General features: G+C 32.3%; 2 protein-coding genes across 2 annotated transcripts; one reads left to right on the forward strand and one right to left on the reverse strand.

Annotated features, from left to right (window-relative positions):
- The first annotated feature begins 7,758 nt into the window (after positions 1 to 7,758).
- On the forward strand, positions 7,759 to 11,188 carry LOC148203402 (uncharacterized). The gene is made up of 6 exons (XM_088106093.1): positions 7,759 to 8,040; positions 8,301 to 8,546; positions 8,633 to 8,806; positions 8,906 to 9,012; positions 9,224 to 9,555; positions 10,219 to 11,188. Exons 1-6 carry the CDS (start codon positions 7,891 to 7,893, stop codon positions 10,776 to 10,778), a joined length of 1,569 nt encoding a protein of 522 aa, XP_087962219.1. The 5' UTR covers positions 7,759 to 7,890; the 3' UTR covers positions 10,779 to 11,188.
- A 5,766-nt stretch (positions 11,189 to 16,954) lies between these two features.
- LOC124834512 (serine carboxypeptidase II-2-like) lies at positions 16,955 to 22,189 on the reverse strand. The gene is made up of 10 exons (XM_088106094.1): positions 21,857 to 22,189; positions 21,625 to 21,732; positions 21,313 to 21,408; positions 20,992 to 21,084; positions 20,637 to 20,722; positions 20,288 to 20,551; positions 20,054 to 20,193; positions 18,004 to 18,099; positions 17,422 to 17,527; positions 16,955 to 17,314 (listed from the first exon to the last, which is right to left on the reverse strand). The coding sequence occupies exons 1-10, from the start codon at positions 22,125 to 22,127 to the stop codon at positions 17,153 to 17,155; spliced, it is 1,422 nt and encodes a 473-aa protein (XP_087962220.1). The 5' UTR covers positions 22,128 to 22,189; the 3' UTR covers positions 16,955 to 17,152.
- Positions 22,190 to 26,143: the final 3,954 nt, after the last annotated feature.

Genomic DNA, 26,143 nt, shown 5'->3' on the forward strand with positions numbered 1-26,143 from the left:
TTCTCCAATCTAAGAAAGATGAAATGTAATCACATGTTTCTGAGTTATTGAGTAAAAAGAAATCGTTTGATCCTTAGTTAGCAAATTCTACAACATTTCGCCCAAGGTAGAATGATTTCGCTTAAGCTAGAATTGTCCAGGAAGCCATTACCTTAAAAGTCATTCTCGCTTAAGCGAGACTATTTTAGCTTAAGCGAGAATGATTATCTTCTCCAAGAAGTTTCTTCTCGCTTAAGCGAGAATAATTTAGCTTAAGCGAGAATTCGGGCAGTTTATATACTTACGAAGCAGAAAGAAAGGAAAAGGGGGGGAAAGCTGCGGAGGAAAGCAGACACAGAGCGACCCAAAGAGGTTTTCGTGCATTTTAGCTTTAGGATTCTCATCTTCATTTCTTAGAATGTCAATCGCCACCATGGGTGGCTGATCTCTTCTCTTGGGATTGAATGTAATCGATTCGAACTCGGATGTAATCTGGTGATATTTATATATAGCATTTCTGTTTTTATTCAACATTGGTATTTTTGTTCTGCTCTTAATGCTTGATTCTACCCAAACAATAGTTTCATGAATGTGGATTTTAGACTTGACTGGAAAGTATTTCTAAAACTCTGATCTCAGCAAGAATACTTGATATTCTGTGATGCTAGGGATAGATTTCAATTTATCAATTGCTTATAACACTTGAATATAATGCTGGACAGTTTGTTGGATATGTGAGGAATCAATATTCAAGGAACTGCTCTTATGAATTTTATATGTGAGGAATTGATATAAATGACTTTGGTGTGTTGCATCAATGTTGGTAATTTTAGTTGTTATATGTTTGTATTCATCCAGATTGCAGACGAGTGAGATAGATGAATTCAATCTCAACTTCTCATATTAATCTTCGTTAAGTTAATTGTTGTTATTATTTTAATTTCACGCAACGTAGTTTTATTTATCAACATCAATCATGAATCAAATTGAACATCCTTATATATATACTGTTTGAGATAAAAATTTATCTGTTTAAATCGAAACTGTTCCTCGTGGGTTCGAAAGTCTTACTTAAAAATCATTATACTACAGTTGACTATTGGTACGCTTGCCAAAAGTTTAACATAATGCATTCGTAAACTCATTATATAACCATGAATTAATATTATTTATTATCATTAAAATTATATATGACTTTTTGGGTATAATAGTTAGATATAGACTTGTATTTATCTATGAATGAATCATCTATGTAATTTAAAAAAAAAAGTTATGAATTAAATATAAGAAAAGTAACCACATATACCAAAATTCGAAATTCAATTCATGATGAAATTATAAATAACGCTTAACTGAACAAATCTAGCTAGATATTAAGATCATTGAAACAAACGCAATTAAAATCATAGAATAGAAAATCCCAACTAATGAAGTGAGAATCAATTAAAAAATTAGAAAACCAATACAAAAGTAATTTACAGAAAGTCAAATTGCATTATTGGAAAGTAAAGAGAAAGTAGAGAAGAATGAACCAATTGAAAGACAAAGTAGATTAATTGAATTAAAAGTACCGAAGTTTTATAAAGTACCCAAAGTAAAAGTACTTTAGAGAAACTAATTTAAAATAGCAAGAAAGTAGAGAGAAATTGAATTATCGAGTCAAGTAAAGAGATAAAAAATGGCAAATGACTTAAGAACCTACAAACTAACGTTATAAAATCTTATATATAATGTACACAATCATTGCTTAATAAATTTGAATTTAATAAACAAAATACATAGGGTAACATTTAGCATATTTATGGTACTGATTAATTTGTTACTAAATATGTAAACATATAATATGTATTTTTTTACCCTTGAGCCGTGAAACTTAAGAAAAATCTCTCTCTCTATATATATATATATATAAAGTGTTTTTAATGAAAAACTATATAACTAAATAATAATTATACTTTAATCTTCCATTATTTATCTTATTACTTCTCCAACAACATTCTCTACTCACGTATAACATACAATCATTAAAGACAGATAGACCACAAACAAACATATAAAATAGAATAAATGTAAATCATAGTACTAAATTTAAACAATGGCTTTAGTACATACATACACCTTTTAACAAATCACACATCTTATCCAAAGGAATAACATTTAAATAACATAAATCATATATACAAGCTTCGTGGCACATGTATACACAAACATTCATATGACACAACTTCTCAAGATTGGTGTATTGACTAGCACTTTAATACCCTACATCTATCATTACTCAATCACTATTACTTCTCATGAGCTATAGTTATAACATGTTCAAGGATCTTCCCATCCATAGAGCATGATAAGGTAAATTATATATATTTTACAAGCTCAACTTCTTCGACTCACTCTAAATATATGAACATCCCTCGACTCTTACAACTAATTATCTTCATTTATATGATTCCAATTACTAGTAAAGTTAAGATAATCTCATTTCTGTCTCTGACATCAATAACACACAACCAACTTGTTCCAGTATTCTCACCCTAGGAATAACTATGCCATCATTCCATTCACAAGCATATTTATTTACAATAACTTTAAGAATATAAAAAACACAATCACAAGAAAAAAAAATAATATATGACACATAACTCATTTATCAACATCAATCACCTATTATTTATTTCAATTTACATGTTAATTCACTAAAATCGCTCAACAAATACAAATGGGAGCCTAGCATTGGCTAATGAATTATCTTGTGCCCAATGCCTCAAGCCCCTGAAGCTCTTTGGAATTTAAAATCCAATTAGCACCCATCAAAACCTAAGTAATGCCCAATGTCAGCCACCTCTAAAACTCACTGTTAAGTGAATGCCTAACAGTCTTAGGGTGACACCCAACGCTATCACTAGTAAAACTCATTGCTTTTAGATATTAAGGTTACACCCAACAATACTAACCTACTACCTGGTGCCATATCAAAAAATCAGTGAACATGAGTATCTTAGCTTGTTCAGTTAACTCTAATGGGCACTTTTATTCCTTTTATTGTGCGAAAAGAAAAATTGAATGTATCATTAGAAGTCAATTGTTTAAACTCGAATACTCACATTCAAACATTTCACAATTTGAAACAATAATTAAGCATATACATATTTTAACATAATTCCCCTTCACCACTAATTCATTCAACATAGTTCTTTACATATTAGATCAATCTAGCAATTTAAACCAAATCTAATCAAGTATAAACCTACAGTCTAACAAGTACTACAAGTAAGAATTAATACTAGTTTTTCTTACCTAAGGTAGATAACTCTTTAACTAAAAGTTGTTTCTTAGAGTTCTATTGCTCACATGATAATTTAACTATGCATACGAAGTTACAATTAGAAATCTAAGCATATCTCTATGATCATAAATAAACAAAGATTCACTTTGAGTCACATGATTTAAATAATAACCCACATAAAAGTGAAAATGAATGCAAATTGATCTTAAAAAAAAGTAAACTTACTTTATTTTTCACTATGATGAAATGAATTTGTAAAATCATTTACTAGAATTAATCTCATGGTATTTGATCTTTAAAAAGACAAATAATGATATTATAATTCTATAAATACGATGGAAAAGAACTTTAAAAAAATTTATAAAAGAATAATAAATTTTATAAAATAAAACTCAATTAAAAAAATTATTTATAAATTCAACCTTTTATTAATTAAATAATAAAATATTTAAACATCTAAATTTTAATTATAATATAATTCATATGCTTGTAAAAAATTATTTAAACAGAAAAGGAAATAAACATTACGTGGACATAGACACCCCTTCCCAACTCTTTCCAAACGAATAATCAAAACCACCATTAAAATTCAATAAATCAATTCAGACGATAGCAATTATTGTTGCATTAAATTTCTAAAAGGCATTTAATGTTCATTCATCAATTAAATGTCCAACAAATACGTTACGTATAAATTCAACGATAATTTAAAATACATTAAATTCTTAAAATAAAATAAAAATTGAACAAATTCTTAATCTGCCAAACAAATTCATTGACAATATACATCTAATCTCCACCTAATCTTTGCTTAATATTTTACTCATCATTTTTTTTTACAAATCAAAAATCAAATATAACAATAAAGACAAAGTTGCCAAACAAAATCATTTACCATATATAACTATTCTTCACCTAATCTAAGTATCTGTCTTAATATTCAACTCACCAATTTATAACCAACCTTATTCATTTCACTAAATTCTAAAGAAAATTGAAGGAGAGATCTCATATAATACTCAAAAGTAAAAGCTAACCTTTTCCTATGAAAAAAATATATATTAGCATTAATTGAATTATTAAAGAAACTTTTATAAAATTCATTAATTATTAATTATTAATGAATTACAATTTTTAGTTTGACAATAATTGTCATTTAATATTTTTATAACATGATTAAATTTATTGAATGTTATTAATTTTTAAATATAATCATATTCGACATAAACTCATATATCTCTAATATGTTTTGCATTCTATGGGTAGATATATGAATATAAAAAATAAATTATAAAATGAATAATAATTAACTCTTTTAAAAGTTTAAAATGATAATTAATTCAAAATAGTCATTTTAAATCAAAATAAATCATAAAAAATAAATATCAAAATTATTATTCAAATCTTAAGTATTAAATATTTCACTTGTTTTTATCAATTGATTAACGAATTTCATTATGATTGTCCTTTTTATCATGTAAAATGCTTTTTATCACACGTGACTTGTTGTTTGTCACCTCACAAAAAACTTAACACATTTTAAGGACTAATTATAATAGTTTCAAAACTAAAAAAACTAAAGGAACAAAACTTTGGAATAGAAACTAAACCCAAAATCGTGTAATAGTTAAATGACTAAAAACATATTTAACCCTTATAACTTTTGTAAGACCCTGAAAATTAGAAGAAAAAGTAAGTTTTGAGTCATTAGAATACTAAGAAACTCAAGATGTAACAAGTTGCAACAAAAGTACGAAGTATAGTACAAAATACAATGTTGTCGACTTTGACAAGGTTTAGTATTTCAATTATAATTTTTTTATAAATTAGATATTGAGTTAATTCTTTCTTCATTAGAAAGTAGATTCGAATAGCTTCGATTTGAGTACTCATACGTGTAATTCCGACATCGGGAAGGAGTTCAACTAGACTGACAAAGTTGTCCGAGTGAGTGGACACGTTTTTGACGCGTTTTTGACTGTTTAAACGCGTTTTACTGTTTAAACGCGTTTTTGGCTATTTAAGGACGTCCCAGGGGCTGGAATGGTTCCTAAGTTGAACCAGAGGCTAGAGTACGAAGGTTTTGGAGCAGAGGGACTTTAGAGTTGTGATTTGAGTCGGGAGAACGTTCGCAAAGTTTTTTTCCGAAAGGCTAGCTAAGGAGAAAATCGTAAGGGGAGCTAACCTTGAGTCTTTTTGTTTCTGTATGATCTTAAATTTGGTATATGTTTAGGATTTTGATTCTCTTTATGATTTTAGAATGAAATTCTGCTTCTGTTGTATCTTTTGAATTGATGTACGGTTTGGAATTGGGATATGCTTTCTGTGTTGATAATTTTGAAGAGATCTTGTTCGTATTAAGTATTTTGAATCGGTGGAAGTTCTTTTTAAGGTATACGTATAGATCGAAGATTTTGAATCTGTTTATGGATTTAAAAGGAGACTAGGTTATTGATAGAAAATTTTGGATTGTACTATTCATCCGCTGCCTTTTATTTATATGTTTAGTTTAGATGTTTATAAGCTTTGAATGAATATGGGTTGTTGATCGGAGAGTAGTTTTTGGATGTCTAGAAAGTCTGTATGATAAAAGGAATAGTCGGTATAGCCGAGAAGTGAATTTTTGTGATTTTGGAATAGTAAATTCGCTTGAGCGAATGAGTCAACTCGCTGGAGCGAGTTATGTGTGACAAATTTAGTGTTTTTGATGTTTTTGACATTTTTGGAGTTTTGGATGTCCGTTTTGGACGTTCTTTAGGTCGATATGGGGGTTTTTGACCCTTCCGGAGCCATTGGTGAGGGTATCCAAGCTGTTTGAACTACTTAAGGGTTCGAATTAATAAACCATAAAGAGTTATGTGTTAATAAGTGATGTTTCTGTAAGGATGTGAAATGTCTGAGTATGTAAGAGTTATTTTCTTGAGATATGACTAAAAATGATAATATGTTGACATGTGTATTTATGAATGGAAAGTGTGGAATAGTGTTCCAAGAAGGAACTCCTTGTTGATTTTGTGTCAAGTACCGTACGTATGAATGTAGGAACTCCGATTTAGGGGTTCATTCTTATGCTCTCAATAGTCTCGATCTCACTTAGAGAGAAAGCTATGTGGTGGAGAGTGGGAAATCCTTACCGAAGATCTACAGTGAGGTGGACAGAGTAGGAAGGATGTAGCTTCAGTGGTTGTATTCATATCCGAAGATCCAGTTTGGGGGACAGAGTAGGATAGAATACTTGAGCTAGCAAGTAAGTGCATCCATATCCGAAGATCCAGTTTGGGGGGACAGAGTAGGAAGGATGTAGCTTCAGGGGTTGTATTCATATCCGAAGATCCAATTTGGGGGACAGAGTAGGATAGAATACTTGAGCTAGCGAATAAGTGCATCCATATCCGAAGATCCAGTTTGGGGGACAGAGTAGGAAGGATGTAGCTGAGTAAAGTACCACTGTAACTGTAGAACTAGCTAAGAGTTCAATATTCATACGATTATCAGGATGAGTGAGTCTACCATGATTATGGTATGTTTATTGTATTATTGAGTAATTTAACTTGTAAGTTGGAAATTTGGTTATTAATTTAATTTACCATAACATTTTATGTTGCATTAGCTCACCCTTGCTTTGTCTGTTGTGTGGTTGTTATTTTGTGTTATATATTTTGTCTGGCGATGATCATCCGGTGGATAGGAGCAAAAGTTGGTGATATGCCGGTGGAGCAAGCTTTAGACGGAGGATCGACAGAAGCTTAGTTATAAGAATGAGACTTATATTTTTAGTCTCTGTTTTAAGCGTGAATTGTATTTGGTTTGAAATTTGAGTGATGGTTTGTATAATAATGAGGAAAACTGTTATTCCTCCTTCTATCAACTGTTCTATTGTATCAATGATGTAAGAACTCTATTATAGTTTAATCCTATAATAATTGGGATGTTACAACTTTTACCTTATATTAATTAAATAAATGATAGAATTTTATCTTTCAAGATTGCTAATACTTTTAGACTATTTTCAATGTTCTTACCATTTTTAATAATAATAATATGTAATTTACATTACCATTTAACTATAAATAGTGATAGTTAAATTGTATAATAATAATTATTTTAAAAACTATATTTTTTTTTTCATAAATACCTATTAAACTCCTTTAGTAATTCTACATATAAATTAAAATGTGTATTTTATAATATGTTATTTAAAAAAAATATGAATATTTTTCTTCAAAAATAATATTTTTAGAATTTTTCTGGATTTTTTTTTATATATTGTTTATAAATTGAAAATTTATTATTTTAAGAAAATAATTAAGTTATAAATAACCAACGGTTTTACTCCACAATATTAGTTATTAGTAATCTATTATAAATTTATAATATAATTTTCTATATTTAAAAACACATGTAAATTTTAATTATAATATAATTCATATGCTTAAAATATATGTTTTGGAAAAATTTATTTAAATAGAAAAGGAAATAAACATTACGTGGACATAGACACCCCTTTCTTCCTCAACGAACAACCATTTCGAAAGCCCAGCCCATCGCTACTCTTCGTTTGCAATTAGGGTTTCCGGTATCTCCAACACCTTCTTCTCCGTCTTCGATTGAATTCGTTAGTGGTAATGGTTCAGCTGATGAAGAATTCTGGAAAGGCCGAAACCATTTCGTGCGGTGATGCGAAGAACAAGAACACCGTCAAGTTGGAGATCGTCGAGGACCCACTGGAAGAAGAGCATGGCCCCCTCAACAAGCGTCACAAACCATCGTCTCAGGTATTTCGTAAACGTTTTATCTAACTGTCTATCTCCCTTTCATGGATCGCGTTTTTAGTGACCTAAATTGCGTTCAAAAGATATTTTTTTTATTTCTTTGTTAAATCCTTCTTTTGCGTTGGCAATTGCTATTTCCAGACTGTATTAATTTACACGTTATCTAAATTGCCTAATTTGCCTAATTGTATTTTTCCAAATCATAGAGCAAGCGTTTTGTATTGTTTAGTTGGAGAGATTGAAATTTTGTGCTAATCGTGTAGCAATGGAGTGCTTCCAGTTCTCCTCCCAATCTGAATATTCTCGACGAGCCGAGTCCTTTAGGGTTGCGCCTGAGAAAGAGCCCTTCGCTGCTGGATTTGATTCAGATGAAGCTCTCTCAGGGAACAGCGCAGCAAGACGAGAATTTAAGTCCTGGAATGAAAAGGGAGAACAGGGCTGCTACTGCTGCTGACAAGCTTAAAGCTTCAAATTTTCCGGCTTCGCTTCTTAAGATTGGTGCATGGGAGGTATATTTGAGATTTGTTGGGGTTATGTTTTGTAACTGTATTTTTGTTATTCAACTTTGACTGGCTGAAGGTTCTACTTTTGGCAGTATAAATCGAGATATGAGGGTGACTTGGTTGCCAAGTGTTACTTTGCTAAACATAAACTTGTCTGGGAAGTTCTTGAAGGTGGTCTGAAGAGCAAAATAGAAATCCAATGGTCAGATATCGCCGCACTTAAGGGTCATTGTCCTGATAATGGGCCTAGTACATTGACTGTTGTGGTAATTTATTTATCTGTTTTAGCTGTTTGAGTTTTATGAATCATTTATGTATATGTATGGGTTTGAGATTAGAGTATGATTTTTCAATTATTGTCTCAGCTTGCTAGACCGCCTCTTTACTTCAGGGAGACTAATCCTCAGCCTAGAAAGCATACACTATGGCAGGCAACAGCGGATTTTACTGATGGACAGTGTAGCAAACATAGGTATATTCTTTAAAACTGTTTTCTTCTGGGATGGGTTCAGCTCTTTCCCTTTGAAAAGTTTGATGATTTTATTCATTTATCATAAGTTGTCATAAAAAAATAAAGCATTTCAATAAACCCATTATTCAGCTTTGAAATTTGAAAAGGCGGTATGAGGTGTACTGGAGTAATTGAGTGAATGAGATTGAAAGTATGATATTGTGGTTTGTAGGTTGCACTTTTTGCAATGTCCACAAGGGCTGTTGGCAAAACATTTTGAAAAGCTTATTCAGTGCGACGTGCGCCTTAATTTCTTAAGCCAACAGCCAGAGATAATTTTGGAGTCACCACATTTTGACCCACAACCTTCTGCTTTTGAGGATCCAGAAAATTCAAAAGGTCATGAGCAACTTCAAGTCAGTGGTAAAGGATCCTCCGCATCTTGTTTTCAAGACAGTGGATCACCTGTGACATCCCTGTCATCATCACTTAAGATTGAACACAACGATCCACCTGGAATCACAATGGATAGTCTCCTGCAAGATGCACATTCACCCAGTTCAGGTATTAATACAAGAACTAAGTTCACTCCGCCTTCTGTTTCATGACCAATTCACTTTGCCTCCAAAAATATAAAAATAAAAAGGAAACAGATGACTTGAGAATTAAACTCTAAAATAATTCTTAGAGGATTTTAGTTGATCCCTTTCATAATATTTTTTATTTATATGAATAAATGGACACAATATAATCGTGATAAATAGGGTAAATCTAGATATAATATAGTCATGATAAATAAGGTAACCTAGACACAATATAATCATGATAAATAAGGTAATCTTAGACACAACATGATAAATAGGGTAATCCTTGACACAATAATGATGATAAAATAGGAAAATATTCTAACAAGATATTTAAAAATGAAATGCATACTTCTATCCAAAGGTTCTAATGTACTGTTCACATTGGGGTGTATCCCAGAACTTTCAGCTTTGGTTTTCCATTTTGGGCTCTACCTAGTATTCCAATTGAATATGATGAGGATTTCTTGAGCAAAAATTCTATCTGTATAGTTGAGTTTGATTGATTAGTCATTTCTGTACCTTATTTGCCAGTCCATGTTTTTTCATCTTTAGATATTATTTTAGTGTATTTGTCAGTACCTTGATTTTTTCTGGTGCTGTTTGGCTTACTTGTTTTATTTGTTTGCATTTTATACACAAGTCATGGACTGTAGTTCAATTGAAGGGAGTACAAGCTCTGAAACTGATTCGAAGGGCCCAAGAAATAGGGATCAGATAAAACTTCCTGGACTTCGACCTTCTATGTCAGTTAGTGATTTTATTGGCCAAATTGAACTTTGTCTATCAGAGCAAATATCCTCTGGGAATCCACCATTCTCTGATGGAGGAGCAGAGTACAAGGAGATCCTAGAAGATATTGCACAACATCTTCTCAATGACAATCAGGTTGCAGCAACTTCTGATGAAAAGTCACTCATGTCAAGGGTTAATTCTCTCTGCTGTCTTCTGCAGAAGGACCCTGTAACAGTGCAGAATTCTCATTTTACTGAAGATAGTAGTACTATTGAAGGACCTGATGATGGAAAAGATGTCAAGCCTGCCGAAGAGGAATTAAGGGATGTTTCTGGTGGCAAGCAAGCACTAGGCATGTCTAGGAAAGACTCGTTTAGTGATTTGCTTCTCCACCTACCTAGAATCGCATCTCTTCCAAAGTTCTTGTTTAACATATCAGAAGAGGATGGCGACAGTCATGCCAATTAGTTCTCTTATTCCGAACTTTCAAATTTGGCAAGTACGGAGCTACCTAGCAGTGTTTACCTGCATGGGGAGTATGTTGTGTCTTTGTAGCAGTGCAGGTTTAATTTCTACCCTGGGAACCACTGGGATTTGGAAAAGTTGTTTTAATGAAGAATCCAAGTAGTGCCCATGTAAAAAATTGTCAGAGTAGATGTTTTAGCTCTGTATTTGTTTTTGAAAGATTTATATCTGTATTTGTCTACTTGTAAGTAAAATCTTGTGTTGCCTGTTCTATCAGGCTATTATTCATGGTTGGTATCCCTATCTTTCTATGTAATCGAGATAAGCTTGAGCTAATACTATCGCACTAGCAATCTCAGTCTGTAAATTCAAAATACTAGTCTCATTATTCATCAGTTTCTGCAGTTTCTGCCTTTACAAATTCTTTACCTTGGTTTTTGTTTGTCACTTTGTCATTCTTTAACGCAAACGGATAGCGGAAAATTAAATGAACAAGGGTCAAGCAGCTTTCTAACCAAGGGCAGATTATTTAAACACAAAATAAGTATTTCTGTAATAAAGTATATTTTTAAATCACCATTTTTGGAAGTAGCTAGAATTTACCTATTTATATAGGCGAGAGATTATATATTTTTAAAATAAGCATATTTGATAAGCAACAATGAATAAAAAGTTGGTCATTTTATTTAAAAAGTTGTTTTTTTTAAAGTAAGCCATAAAATCGAGGGATTACAATTTGACACTAAATTAAGTTTAACAGGAATGACATCAGTTATGTTTTAATTGGTTGGATTCAATTGATTGTCCCGAAAATTTTGAATTTAAATAATTAATTTATCCAGATTTAACTTGCTCCTGTTCTATTGAAGGTCTTGGTTTCAATATTAGGCCCACTAAGAGTTGATTATCTACATATATTTTTGGACTTGCTAAACAACACATAGAAGAAACACAAAAAGAATTTCAAAACACTCACACAACCTCTTATTCATGAGATTTTTGCAGTGACCATTCAAACTTTATTTGCAAATGTAAGACTTGAATTCCCAGCTAAGTATCAGCACACGTTCTTATTCTTATTCAAACTTAGGGTGAGCTATTATGAGTTAATTTATAAGCTATTTGTTTTATGCGAGAGATTTTATTCTAATTTTTATAAATATTTATTTTCTGAGTTGCCTTCTTGAGATATCTGTTGGGTATCCAAGTGTGAGTTCAAGTCTCACATTGGATAAAAATGAAAAAGTAGAACAATATATAAAGATGAAAGACCCATTAACCCACTGCCTTAAGGTTTTGGGTAAAGAGTGGTGTCGATCCCTTATATAGTTGACTCAGATGTTATTGGTGTTTGTGTAACACATAGGGAACCTCCTCCTCGATAGATCCAACAATGGTATCAGAGAAAGCATCGAGAAAATAGCTAATGCAAAGTCAGCAAAAGAAGCATGAGAAATTTTGAAGGTGCCATACAAAGGAGATACACATGTGAAGCAGGTCCGAGTACAAGCTCTCAGAAGAGAGTTTGAACATATGGAGATGGATGAAAATGAGGTCGTTGCCAAGTTTATAACTCGAGTGTAGAAGATGGTCAACCAACTCGGAATGAACGGAGAAGAGGTTCCTCCTAACCGGGTTACTGAAAAGATCTTGAGAAATCTGACGAATGATTTTGAAAGTATCGTGGTCACTATTGAAGAGACAAAGGATTTGTCAACTCTCATTCTGGAGGAGTTAGCTGGGTCATTAAAAGCCCACAAATTGAGGAAGAAAAAGAAAAAGAGGGGGAAGAAAAAGAAAAGGAGGGAACCCGACGATCAAACACTACAAGTATAGTTTGACTCGAATAAATCTCGGATTACTCAGAGCCGAGGTCCTAGCGGAAGAGGATGAGGAGATCGAGGACGAGGTGAACGTGACCGAGGTAATTTTGAGAATGTAAAGAAGAGCAAACCAGTCAACAAAACTAGCGTGACCGAGGACAAGGGAAAGGCCGAGGAGATCGGTCAGGAGTGAAGTGTTTTAAGTGTGGCAAGTACGACCACTATGCAAACAAGTGTAGATCAATCAAGTGCTATATTTGTTGTAAGGTAGGCCATATTGCAAAGTATTGCAGGTCCGAGACAATGGGAAAGACAAATCTCGTTACTGAAGATGTTGAAGAAGAGTGTGGAATTCTGTTGATGGCAAAGAGCTCGGGTGTAATGGACAATGGAGAACCCAATCCCAACAGTGGATGAAGTGATCTCGATAAAGGATGCAACAATTGTGGAGAAGGAAAACCTGGAGAAAGAACTCAAACAAAAAGATGAAGAGATTCAACGGATAGGGAGGTTTCTAGATGAAGCTAATGAAATTATGAATAAACAAAAGGTTGAGATTGAGGAGTTGAAGAAGGCGACTCTTGGAAAAGAAGAGAAAGCATCTAATGTTCTTGAACCAGACAGAGAGGATGATGAAGATGTTGAAAAGAACCCGATGAAGATGTCGGCCAAGATTATTGAGAAATCGCCTGAGGTTAGAAACAAGTTGGTCAAGGTTATTGAGAAGTCGAACATAACAAAGTCAGTCAAAGCATTAAAGAGGACAACCAAGGTAAAAGACAAGAGGGCCATAAGAAAAAAGAAGAAGTCAAATCTGATTGGAAGAAGTAAACCCGGTGTGGGATGATGCACATGAAAAGTCGAATGAAGGAAGGAAGGATTTAAGTTTATGGGGAAGTTTGTTGGGATAAACTTAAATTTTAGGGTTTTATTAATATTTTTGTTTAAATCTTATTTTATTAGTTTTTGGGTATAGTAATATTTCGTTTGATTTGATAGAGATAAAATGGGTATACGTAGTTATGATTTTTGGTTTATCTAGGTACAATATTATTTTATGACAGATGAAGCAGATTTTATTTTTAAGATACTTGATATTTTATTTTCAGATTTTATTTTCATTCCCGTAATATTTTTATTCTTGTAATTATTTTAAAGCCTTCAATTATCAATGAATAATAAGACTCAATTTTAGGAAAATATTTGAGTGTGTATATTGTGAGATTTTCTCATCAATATCTTCTCTAAGATCTAATTTGGATAAAATAAAATAGATTGGATCCATAATCCAAATTCATTTTAACTAAGTCAACAAAATTTAGATTTTTCTAATCTATCTTAAATTGGATCGAATTTAGATTGAATTCACTTGGTCAATTAAATTAAATACAATGATATTGATATAATATATTTGACTATTAAGTCTATTTATTAGATATGGATTGGATTGACTTGACTTAACTTGACTAAGGTTGACTTATGATAAGTTGAGTCTGGTTCACTTGGCTCGACTTGGGTCTAGGTCTCAACATCAGTTAAAGCTTCTAAACCAACCTGCCTTTACTTGAGTTTATGTTGATTTGTCTCGACCTTTAATTACTTGGACCAATTTGTCTTAACTTTTAGTTAGGGTCAACTTAGCTTAACTTTCGACCTAGGCAAACTCTACCCAACTTTTAGCTCATGTCATCTCGACTAGGCTTTCAACTCGAATCAATTCATCTCAATTATTTGGCTTGGGTCAACTCATCCTGACCTTCATACTAGGTTGACTCATCTTAATTCTTCAGTCTTAGCCAACTTGACTCAACCTCTAACCTGTCAGCCTAGAACATATTGACTTGACTTTCAACCTTTGTTAACTTCGTTTGATCTTTTGGCCTATGTCAACTTGAGTTGATCTTCGATTAAGGCCAACTTGACTAGAACTTTGGTTGGAACCATCTCGGCTCAACCTTTGGTTGGGGTTGACTAAGTTCAATTCTTCAATTGAAACCAACTTATGTCGGCTCTTATCCCAACTAACTCAACTTAACCTTCGATCGAGCATACTGAAGTTTATGTAGACCAATTTGGCTTGACCTTCGTCTTGGATCGATTAACTCAAACTTCGACTTCGACTTCGATTGACTTTGTTAAAGAAAAAGCATGGTTGAATTCAATATATCAAGAAAAAAGAGAAATGGGGCAACGTTTTATACGAAGATTGCTTTGCTTGGCATGAGAAGCACACAACTAAGTAAAAGCACATTAATTCAAATATAAAGATATAAAGAGTTGCACTACGCTTAATCTGAATATCAATAAACTTTTTCAACAATTTGAACATATTGTTTAAGAAAAAATTATAATGAGTTACAAGGATATACAAAGTTATCAGAAATGATAGTACAAAGTTAATCTTATTTTGATCACTCTCACACGTATACATTCCTCTTATGTTCAACTTGTTTCAAAGAGAACAAGATATAGTAATTGCAACAAACATAATTGAAAAGAAAGAAACAAATGCATGTTATGACTATGTTATCACAATGGTGGATGAAAAAGAGAATGGAGAGTTTCACATGCGTCATATATATATATATATAGAGAGAGAATAGGGAGTGGACAATTACTTGTAGTTGTAGAAAATTTGAACAATGAATAATATTGTGTTTTCATTCATTAAGAATATTATTTTGTAAGGATATCAAGCTTCTTCAAGAAAAATATATATTAAAGAATTGGATAAGACATGCACGAAATGATACAATGATTGATCATGGTGGAAAGCCAATTAATGTTGATCTTAGATTGGAAAGCTCAAAACAATATAAGCAAACAAAGATGTTCAATACTTTTAAGATTAGTTCATAATGTATCAGATTATCCAGAAGCATACACTGTGGATTATGAAGTTTATTAGAGTCATCAACTTCATTCCCAGTAAAGTCATATTTAGTACCTTCTTTGTCTCAACCATATCAAATGAGTTTCACGTGCTTATGGTTTGTATATGTATTTTTTTAATGTAACAATAAATTACAAGATATTTTATTGAAGTTACTGACATAAATCTTATTTTATTTTGTTTCGGATGTTCAGAATAACTGCAATATTGCATCAAATGAATAATTAGAATTTAGTTAGACTATCTTAGCTGTTGCATCGTTCCAACAATTCAATGAAACTTTATTAGAAATTGAGGCAACTCATGATTAGTTGTTTGTATGATATGAGTAGGTTAATGTTTTTTTTACTGATATGATTGTGTGATAAACTTTGCAGCATCAATTGTATAAACAAGAATGAAAAAGAAGTAATTCCATCAACAACTTTTTATTAGACCAATTAAATTGTACATTATTACAATACAAAGCTTTCAATACCTTAAATAAAATAAAATAGATATTACAACAATAAGCTTTACTTCAAAAGATAAATTAGATATTGCAACAGGAAACTACGCTTCAAAAGATAAACTACATATTACAACATGAAGCTGTGTTTCAAAAGTCATAATTCTTTGATATATACACACAATCAACATCCAGACAAATTCTTCTAAAGCTTCGATGAAATAGTTGGTTGGATGAAAATGTTGGAAAAGGTTGTGATGATAATATGCTGTTGAAGAATATTCCACGAGGGATTGAAGCAATAGGCTAGTGAGTGGCCAAAAGATTTATGCTGATATCCATTGGAAGAGCACTCTTCATTACAGCTTCATTATATTTCTATTTCTCATCTCTGAATGTACCTGTAACAAAAGAGTTTTAGGTTGTATGTAATATATAAACATCAAACAACCAAAACAGGGGAAAACACAATATTTTTAAGATCAAATCATTTGAAAGCTGAAAGAATGAAAAAAAATTATATCTAGAGGTATTTTTTTGTTAGAAGTGTATGATTATATATATGTATATTTAAGCTAAATCATTCTTTTGCATGAGATTTATTATTTTAATTTATTATCTATTTATAACAAATTATTGTTATTTTGAAAGCGAATATAAAATTTAAATGTTTTAAAAGTAAAGATAAATCTACCATTTTACGTATTCATAATCTTTCGTACCTTCATTAAATTAATTTAATGCAGAGTTAATTTAAATTGTATGCTGATGATATTCTTTTAATGTACAGATTGATTCTTCTTAAACTTTATTATGTGAGCTTTAATTTATTTAAATAGAATAATACTAAATCATATTGCTAGACAAAAATTATGGACATTACACTATCTATTACTTTAATATATTTTCAAAATTTCATCAAACAAGCGATCTTTTTCATTTCCTTTTCAATTCATTTAATTTTTTTTAACTTTTCCTAGCGATCGTTTTTCTCAATAATTTTCTTGGATAAATCTATCATACCAAACTTCATCCATTTTATTTCCATCATTACATATGATCCTAAAATTAAACAGTGAACAGCACAAGTCTGACTTACGCAATATTAAAAATAAAAAAGAAAAGTAGAAAAAAAATGGAGTCAATAGAGAACATTTTTAAACATAAAATAATGCAACAGAGGAGGGTCCCGTGGTAACGGTAAAGGTAAATTTCAAGAGGCACTGTGAAGCTCAAGATCAGGCATTGATGTTCCTGCTAAGAAGTTTTGGAAGAGTGTGAGAGCAAGTTTTGGTTTATGCAAAGGAACTTCATGCCCTGCACCCCTTACAACCACAAACGTAAGGCCATCGTATTCTTGGGTCCATCCTCCTACCTGTTTCATTTATATCACGTAGCAGTGCACATGGGTCTTAATAACAGAAAATAAACTAAGAGAAACCAAGTCACAAGAAATACAAAACTCATTGTGGAATCACTTACCTCCACATCATCATACCATGCACGCCAAGGACTCACGGTAGGTAGCTTCAGAGCATTTATGCTATAGCGAGTAGACGTGACAGGTATCACCGTGTCCGTATTACCACTGATATGATCAAGGACATTGAAATTATTTTGTACATTTAGATGATGTGAAATCATGAATTTGATCAAGAGGGTTTCAGATCATAAGTAATTAGCCAATTGTACAAGGCAGCGTAACAGATGCTGAGAATCACTTTCAAGCTCTTGGCCCACTTTACATATATATGTATGACATCAAACAAACGAGTAAACCCGTATAAAGACAGAGGTATTAGGTTAAATTAACCATTTGATCCTTTTACAAAAACTTGTCCTTTTAGTCCCTACACTTAAAAGAACTCCTTTTGGTCTGTACATATATCATTTTTAATCCCTTTTGTTCCTTTTCATAGGGACTAAAAGACAAAAATATGTATAGGGAGAGAGAAATTTAAAACGGGGTGTAAGAATAAAATGGATCCTTTACCTATATAGACTAAAAGGTAAAGTTTTTGTAACCTATAGGTTTAAATCTAGATATAAGAAAATAACACTAACCTGAACACCCATATCTTCAAACCCACGTCAATAAGTTCATGATAAATATCGAGCACTGTTATTGGAGAATCCTTCCAGTTTGAATTTACCACGTCACTGCAAAAAATGAGAATAAGAGGATTGTGTTGCCTGTAAGTTTGGTAAAAGAAACCAAACAGGAGCAAATAGAGAGATATAAACAAAAGGTACGACAATACATTTTATGTTGTTCCTACAATCCCTAAAGTTGCTACCAATTATCAAAATCTCGAAATGATGTAGTTGCAGGGATTCTTAAATTATTAAAGCGATAGTAAAAATAACAAGAAATGAAAATATCAAGACATGTGTGGTCATATGAAAAATGACAAGACAAGATACATTTGTAAATAAGGAGATATGGGCTTTGGCACCGATTGTGAAAAAAGATTAACAAAAAATCAGTTAAAATGACTTGGAGACAGATGAGAACCACCTATGGTAGTTGGAGACCAAAGCCCTATAAACCCCACACTAGAGTCTTATATTTGAAAAAAAGAGCAAGAGAAAAATTCTTACAAAGGTCGTCTTTATCTCGAAGATGAAACTAGGTGGCATTCGAGTTACCTAATGTTAGAGACATTCTTGACTTTTAAAGATGCCTTTAATTTGTTGGATATGTAAGACAAGAATTTTGGTGTTGAATTGTCCAAAAATTATGGTAGTGGGCCAATAGAAGAAGATTGGAAGCATGTTAGGTCAATTATACTCTCGATATAGGAACTTGTTCGAGCCGGTCACCAAGACAAACATTTGACTCTAATACCACTAATAGGTCTTTCGAGAGAGATATCACATAGAGATACAACTCAATGAGACATGAGCCCAATCCACACATAAGGGATTAGCACTACCTCCAACCCAAAACCTTAAGACAATGAATTTATGGGTTTTCATCCTTATATGGTGTTCAACTTTCTCATTTTTACTTAATGTGGGACTTAGACTCACACTTGGATTCCCAACAGGAGAGTGTGTACTCGAGGCTCATCTTGATGAATTCAATTCAATCTAGATGGAGCAGCTCCAAGACATCGATATCAAGGTAGAAGATGAAGATGCACTGATAATTTTGCTCACCTCTCTCTCATCATCCTACTAGAACTTGGCAAGTTCTTTTGAGTATAGGAAAGGATTGCATTACGCATGAAGAGGTGAAGTCTAGCCTCTAGACAAGGCAGTTTCGCCTTAACATTTGAGAGAGCAGAAAATGCGTCTTCTTTTGGGTTGGTGTTCTTCAAGAAAAACCCAACATCCAAAAGTGGAGGAAGATAGATTAATCCTAAAGATGCTTACATATATTGCAAGCAGTCGGGGCATTAGAAGATAGATTGTCCAATATTGGGAAAATAGGATTAGATGGCAGCTATAGCTCAGAAAGTGGAGTCATTTGTGATGATCACGTGTTGAGCATTGTCTCAAGACAACAGTGATTTGATAGGTGGGTGTTGAACCACATGAGTCCTCAAAGGGACTGGTTTACCATATTTGATGAGTTGAAAGGTTATAACATTTTGGTGGGCAGAGATACTTCTTGTAAGACAATTGGTGTAGGCTTTGTACAGATAAGGATGTACGATGACATCATTCATACATTGATCAGTATTAAGTACCATACAAAATCATGGTGACGGAGAATGAGTTAAGAAATGTAGTCAAAGAGTAGGGCAAAGTTATTCAAGAGAAATGTGCCATTGTGTCTCAAACAAACACTTGGCAGCAACGAAATGATGAAAAAATTGCATGGATATGGGAGAGAAGGTGAATGAGATATGTCCAGTGTGGTGGAGACGGTAAGGGATCACTAGAGTAATTTAGGGTGGATGTTGCCATAGGAGAGAAAGCAAGACAGAATATTTTCACCTGACATTCTAAAGCCTTTCCCATCCCAGTTCACATAAACCTTATTTGGAGGTTACACTTTTCTGTTTTTCCTTCTATATTTTTGTTTTAAATCAAATCATTTTATATTCGCATCAAATACTGTGGATGCAAATAGAAAATTTTCAAGTGCTTCTCAAGTGATCATTACCTGCAGGTATCCCATGTAGCAGGCTTATGATCTAGATCAACATGAAGAGCTGTTTGGACCTCAGGTCGATTGAAGTATGCAGTGGAGTGACTTTCGGTGCATGGATCATATGGTGCATTGAGACCGAGTCTACCAATTCTCTGTAGCATGACATAACACAACAATAATAATTATATGTACTACAAACCTGTCACGTGCACTGTACAATCATATTTAAAATATATTCACACTTACATTCTTTCTTCTCACCAGCCCACTTAGCTGACTAACATTGCCATGGCACGGTGGTGTATACAGACTGTATGGGTCTATATTTCCAAGTTCGTTATAAGCAATATCCCAAATTTTATCACAAGCATGTGACGGGTGTTCAACTGATTGAAAATCACAAAGTTGGTTCAAAAGCTTGTATGTTTGATCCGAAATCAAACCAGTTGACCACATAAACTCGAACATCCCTAATTGATCATGATAATCATCCGTCAGAGCATTTCCTACCTGCAGCAGAGATATATAGATTAAACTAATAATAAGAAGTGACACAAATCAAATATTTATTTTTATGCAAAATTAGAACCCATACCATGAAACCTTTCAGATTTATAGCATTTTCTTTACTAGCTGAGTTGTACCTAACAATAACTTGGCTAAGTTGAGGAACGTAATGCCCTGATACATGAGATTAATGATTGAACAATATGAATTAGAGCATGTTAAAATCTATAAGACCAAAATCAAAGAACTCAAACATACACATAAAACAAACAGAGCAGTATTGAAGTGCCAAATCTATTTCAGTTGACAACATAACCACTACTAGCAAACAATGACTTTAAAAAAAAACAATGAAACAAAACAGAAAAACAGAAAGATCTAAAGATCAGAATATCAATTACTTTCAATTTGAGCACAAACTTAAGCTGAGCAACATTGTTTACCTCCATAGCTCTCACCAACAATTAAAAAGTCGTTTCTTCTATACTGAGGGAAACGCTCAAACCATTTCAGCAGAAATGCTAAATTGTCCTCAGCTGCACAAAAAGCTTGATTAATTTAACTTGCACAAATTTATACGTAGCAATATAAGGTGACAGCTGTAGGGGAGTTAACCTTAACCATTCAATCTTCTTTGATTTAACCAAAACCAATATTAATAATCACTGAACGGTAAAGATCCCTGCTATCTCCTAATATGCTTATGTGTGTATACATGTGCAAATGCGAACCTGAAACAGGAAGCTGAATGAAAATTGCACTACCTGTCCTGTTATCGCCATTGTTCAGCAGGTCGGATCCGTTAATTGAATATGAAAATCCAACCCCAACAGGAGTGTCAAGAAAAAGAACGTTGGCAACTAAAAAAACAAAAAAGTGGTTAAATAATACAACTGTTCTCATATAATATAACCTCTTCAACTTTCATCTTCTATGTTTTCTTCTCAGATAAGTTTTCTCATAACTCTTCCAAAACAATTTTTTTTTTCTTTACATTTTCTCTCCTACAAAATTGTACGGAAAAGTTTCTCCCAACATGACCTGAAAGTGGAAAAGGAAGGTTGGGGGCACCTCACCTCGGTTCCAAGAATAGGGATTGGGATGAAGAGTCTTGCCATCTGGATTTATATAAAAGGGTCCAATTTCCTCGGACTGTCCGTAAGCAATGGATGAACAACCAGGTCCTGCGTGCATGAACACCAAATGTTTGATTTCGTGTCAATCGAGCGTTAACAATGTTATATGTAGTAGCAGAAGAACTAAAACAAAGGTGAATAGTTAGCTAGTGAAGAGTAAGATTGAACTGGCCTCCATTGAGCCATAAAAGAAGGGGCTTGGAATGAGGATCTTCAAGGGCCTCGATGAACCAGTAGAAGAGTGTTCTCTCAGCATTTTCATCGACGGTGATGTACCCAGCGTAGTGTGCGAAGCTAACGTTGAAGGTTTGACCCGGGAGCGTACCGACCCGGTCCTTTTGTTGTTGGAGCAACGGAGGGTCCGTGGAAAAGGAGGTTGCAAAACCGCCGCATAACAATAGAGTGGCTATGCACAACATTTCCGACCACCCGCGTTGCGCCATTTGCCACTCGACGCCGGAACTCCCTGGATCTGTCACTGGTTACAGATAATTCACACCCTTTGCATTCGTTGCATTAAAGGATTTTATATAAATTAAAAAATTAAAAAATATATTTTTTAGCCCTTTATTTTGGTTTTTAATCAAATCTTATTCATTATATTTTAAGAAATTAATTTAGCTTTTTCTTTAAATGGGTTTATACAATAAATCAGCGAACTTTCTAATTTTATACCCTTCCCTTCATCTAGTTATCCCGCCCAACCATTTCACTGAGGTTTAATCGTACACGTAATTTTTTTTTGTCTCGAATAAGTCTTCCACCTATTTTTTTATTTTAATTAAATTTTATTTTTGAAAAATTAAAACATTACTATTAGTTCCTTACCGTTAAAGAGATATTAGTTGATGTTCTTTTTAACTTTTTCAATATTTTTAATTATTTTTATTTTCTTAATTTATTTAAAAAAATAAAAAAACTTGTCTTGTGTGATTCTCTTGTATTTTTATTTTGTCTCACGAATTTGCTTTTGGTATCACTCCAAAAAGCCTCTTACCAATGAAGGTATCTTATGTGTATATAAACTCATGTCCATCTCTTATTTTATCAGATGTGGGACTTTGTTTGTACCCAACATAAATTGAGACAAAATAAAAATATAGAAATTGAATTAAGACAAAATCAAAATACAGGAATCAAGTTGAGACTAATGCAATGACATGTAGTATGCCAATGACAATGACACGTACTAATAGGATCACATCATATTGTCATTGTCATATACCACATATGAGCTTAACACGTGATAGTGATACTTTTTTATTTTAAAAAAATTTAAAACTAAAAATATTTTAAAAATTCAAAAAATACAAATTGACATGTGATATTCTCTTTAACCGTGTTAGTATGGAACTAACGACAATAACCTAATTATTTCAGCTTTTCAAAAATAAATATCCAAGTAAGACAAAAAATAAGCAAGAGACCTATTTGAGAAAAATTACTAGAAATAGAAACTATATGTATGATTAAATCTTTCACTAATTACATATAATTTATGAGTAGAATGCTTTGTCACTCACTTTTATTTATTTATAAGAGTACGAGTCTCTCTAACTTATTTACTAATAATTTCTTAAGATGTATTGGGTATACGTTTCTTTAGACTAACTTCACAAGTCTTTATAGACTAAATAACAAGTTATTTTGTGTTTACGAGGAAATTCTAACTGAGAGGGTGTTACAAACCTTTTATCTAGAATTTTAACTTTATTGAGTAAAGAATTTATAAGTATAAATCATCTCTAAAAATTTGTTTATAACATGCAATGATTCTACTTAGGACTTAAAGCTTTACGGTTTTCTTTATGTAAGAATTTACATAGTGGTATGTCGTATACATTTTTAAGTTGATTCTCCCTGCAAAAACTTCCTTTTATAAACTTCCTAAATTGGACCATTGATGTTTGTCTTTATGTTGATGCTTTTTTTTAAGATGTTTGTCTTATCTAACATATTTTGTTAGGGACATGTTTTTTCTTTTAAAACTCATTAGTTGTTCTATCAACTGTGGATTGAACATATAATGTTGTGTCAAAATCATTCTTAGGATGAGTTTCAATTCAACATTTTACCACTTTAAGATGTCTACTTGTAACTCTATCTTGTGTTTATTACATATAAAATGCATCTAAGTCAAAACATAAAATATAAGAGTTGAAACCTATTTTAAAAACTTTTGAATTTTTTTTTCAATATATAGTATGATGAAGTCTATGTTGGGTGCCACATGAATCAAGCCCAATGTCATGAAAAGGCACACCTCAAGTTTATAAACACTAACTCTTAGTGGTGATATGAACTGAGCACCACAAAACTCGCTCTGAGTGCAACTTTACTCGTGCCGAGCACCATTTTCGTTTAAGTGCACGTGCTCAGCTCATAACATGTGGCATTGGGCACCAATTTTGATGGCATGGCATCTATGGCTAATTTCTCCCTAGTTTTTAAAGGAAAGGGGGTCTTTTGGTAATTCTAAAGTGGTGAACACAATTTTGAAGACATTTAGGGTTGTTAGGGTTTTTTTAGTCCTTTATTCTCCTCTTTAATTATCAATCCTCTCTCATTGTTATTTTTTTTTTCTTTTTAGGTTCTTATGACAATGAAAAATTATTCATTTTATTGATGTTAGATGTAATCAACTAAATTATTATGTATTTGGTAATGTTTTTATATCAAACTTTTATTTGACTTTAGTATTTAGTTTTTATGTTTAATGTTGGTTGTGGTTTAATTATCCATAATTGGAGAAAAATTATAATTTTTAATTTAGAATTGAAACAAAATATCTAATGAAACTGATATCTAGGAACGAAGTTTGATTCACTACTTAAGGAAGAGGGTGAGTTAGATGTGAGAGACTTAGAAGTGTTTAATCTAGCTTTATTACGTAACGGGAAATGGAGACTGGGCAAAGTGAATAAGAAACATTGTAGTGGAGGAAAACAAGTTAAGACTCAAGGAAGCATGTTTCAAATAAGAAAATATCATTTTAGAGCAACTAAGACTCTTGAACTTAATGCATGGTTGCTCATTGAGGATTCAAGGAATTGGAACTTGATAAGTTATCATAAACTCAAAGTCACTAGATATAGGATTTGAGTAATATTGTGAGTTGATTTTGACATGAATTTAGAATTGAAATTATTGGATATGCATGAGAATGAAGTTGATGAAATCTAGTATTGACATTTGTAAATATTTTATGTTCATTTCTCCTTGCACTCCAATTGTTTGATAAAAATACAAAAAGAGTTTCTTTGTGTTTTATTGTGTTTTGTCGTTTAATTAAGTTGTGAATTGTGATAGTTGTCATGTGTTAGTCCTTATGAGGTGAACTATATTTATTACTTGTTAGGTGCGACCGATACACTTGTCATTTTTAATTAATAGAAATCAACATACAACAAAATTAGAAATAGAATAATGGGCAAACACTAATATTTTTTGACAGTTTTGCAATAGTTAATGGAGTTTCAACTTGTCCAAAAGAGGGGTGGATGTGACAAGTCATCTGTGTATAATGTGTTTTTAAAAAGTTCTATTTTTTTTCATAAAACTTGGAGATTGTACATAATTTTTATATTAAATTTCAAACGAAAAACTAAGGTTAACTCAATAACAATATCACATAAACAAAATATAAGCATATTACGAATTATAAAAAATAAATAATGCAGCATATATCAAACATACAAAAAAATACATTAAACATAAAAGAAATACTTTAATATAAATATACAAAAGAAATATTAAAAACATATGTAAAAATAAATAAATAAAATTTATGAACCTGGGAGCGTGAAACTACTTATAGCTTGGCATTCAAATGTTTGGAGTAGTAAGTGGGGAATTAAGAAACCTGAACAAAAATACAGAAACAATGCATTAGACACCAAGCATTAAGAAAAAAATGATGAACGAACCTTGCACTTTCGCAATGGGAAGAAAAGGGAGGAAAAAGATTGGTGGTGGTCGTAACAACAACAACGAGGAGGAAATTGGAGAGAAGGGAAGGGATGAAAGGGTAATGGCAACGTGAAAGCAATGGCGATAGTGTAGAATGATAAAAGCAAAATGGGAAGGGTGCAGTGCAGATCGAAAAAAGAAAGAAAAAAAGGAAGGAGAGTGGCGGCGAAGTGTGGAGGAAGGGAGAAAGCAATTGGAAGGTGATAATGGTGGAATGGAACAATGGAGGTTTCAAAAATGACTTTCGCACTGACGAAAGAAAAGTGACGCCTTCGTAAAAATTTTGCGTAAATTTATCCTAGATAACCTTTAGGCTTCGATTATTTATAAAATTGGTGCCTATATACCTCTTAGGTTTTTGTTCTATTAATAATCAAAGCCTAAAAGTTTCTACTAAAATAATAAAATATAAATTTCTATGACAATTTTAAAATTTTCTTCAATGTTTAGATCGTGACTCTCTTGAAATCGAAGCATATAAGATATATAG

The sequence above is a fragment of the Vigna umbellata genome, chromosome 2, assembly GCF_029865625.1.
Source record: "Vigna umbellata cultivar VRB3 chromosome 2, Vumbellata_1.0, whole genome shotgun sequence".
Lineage (NCBI taxonomy): Eukaryota > Viridiplantae > Streptophyta > Magnoliopsida > Fabales > Fabaceae > Vigna > Vigna umbellata.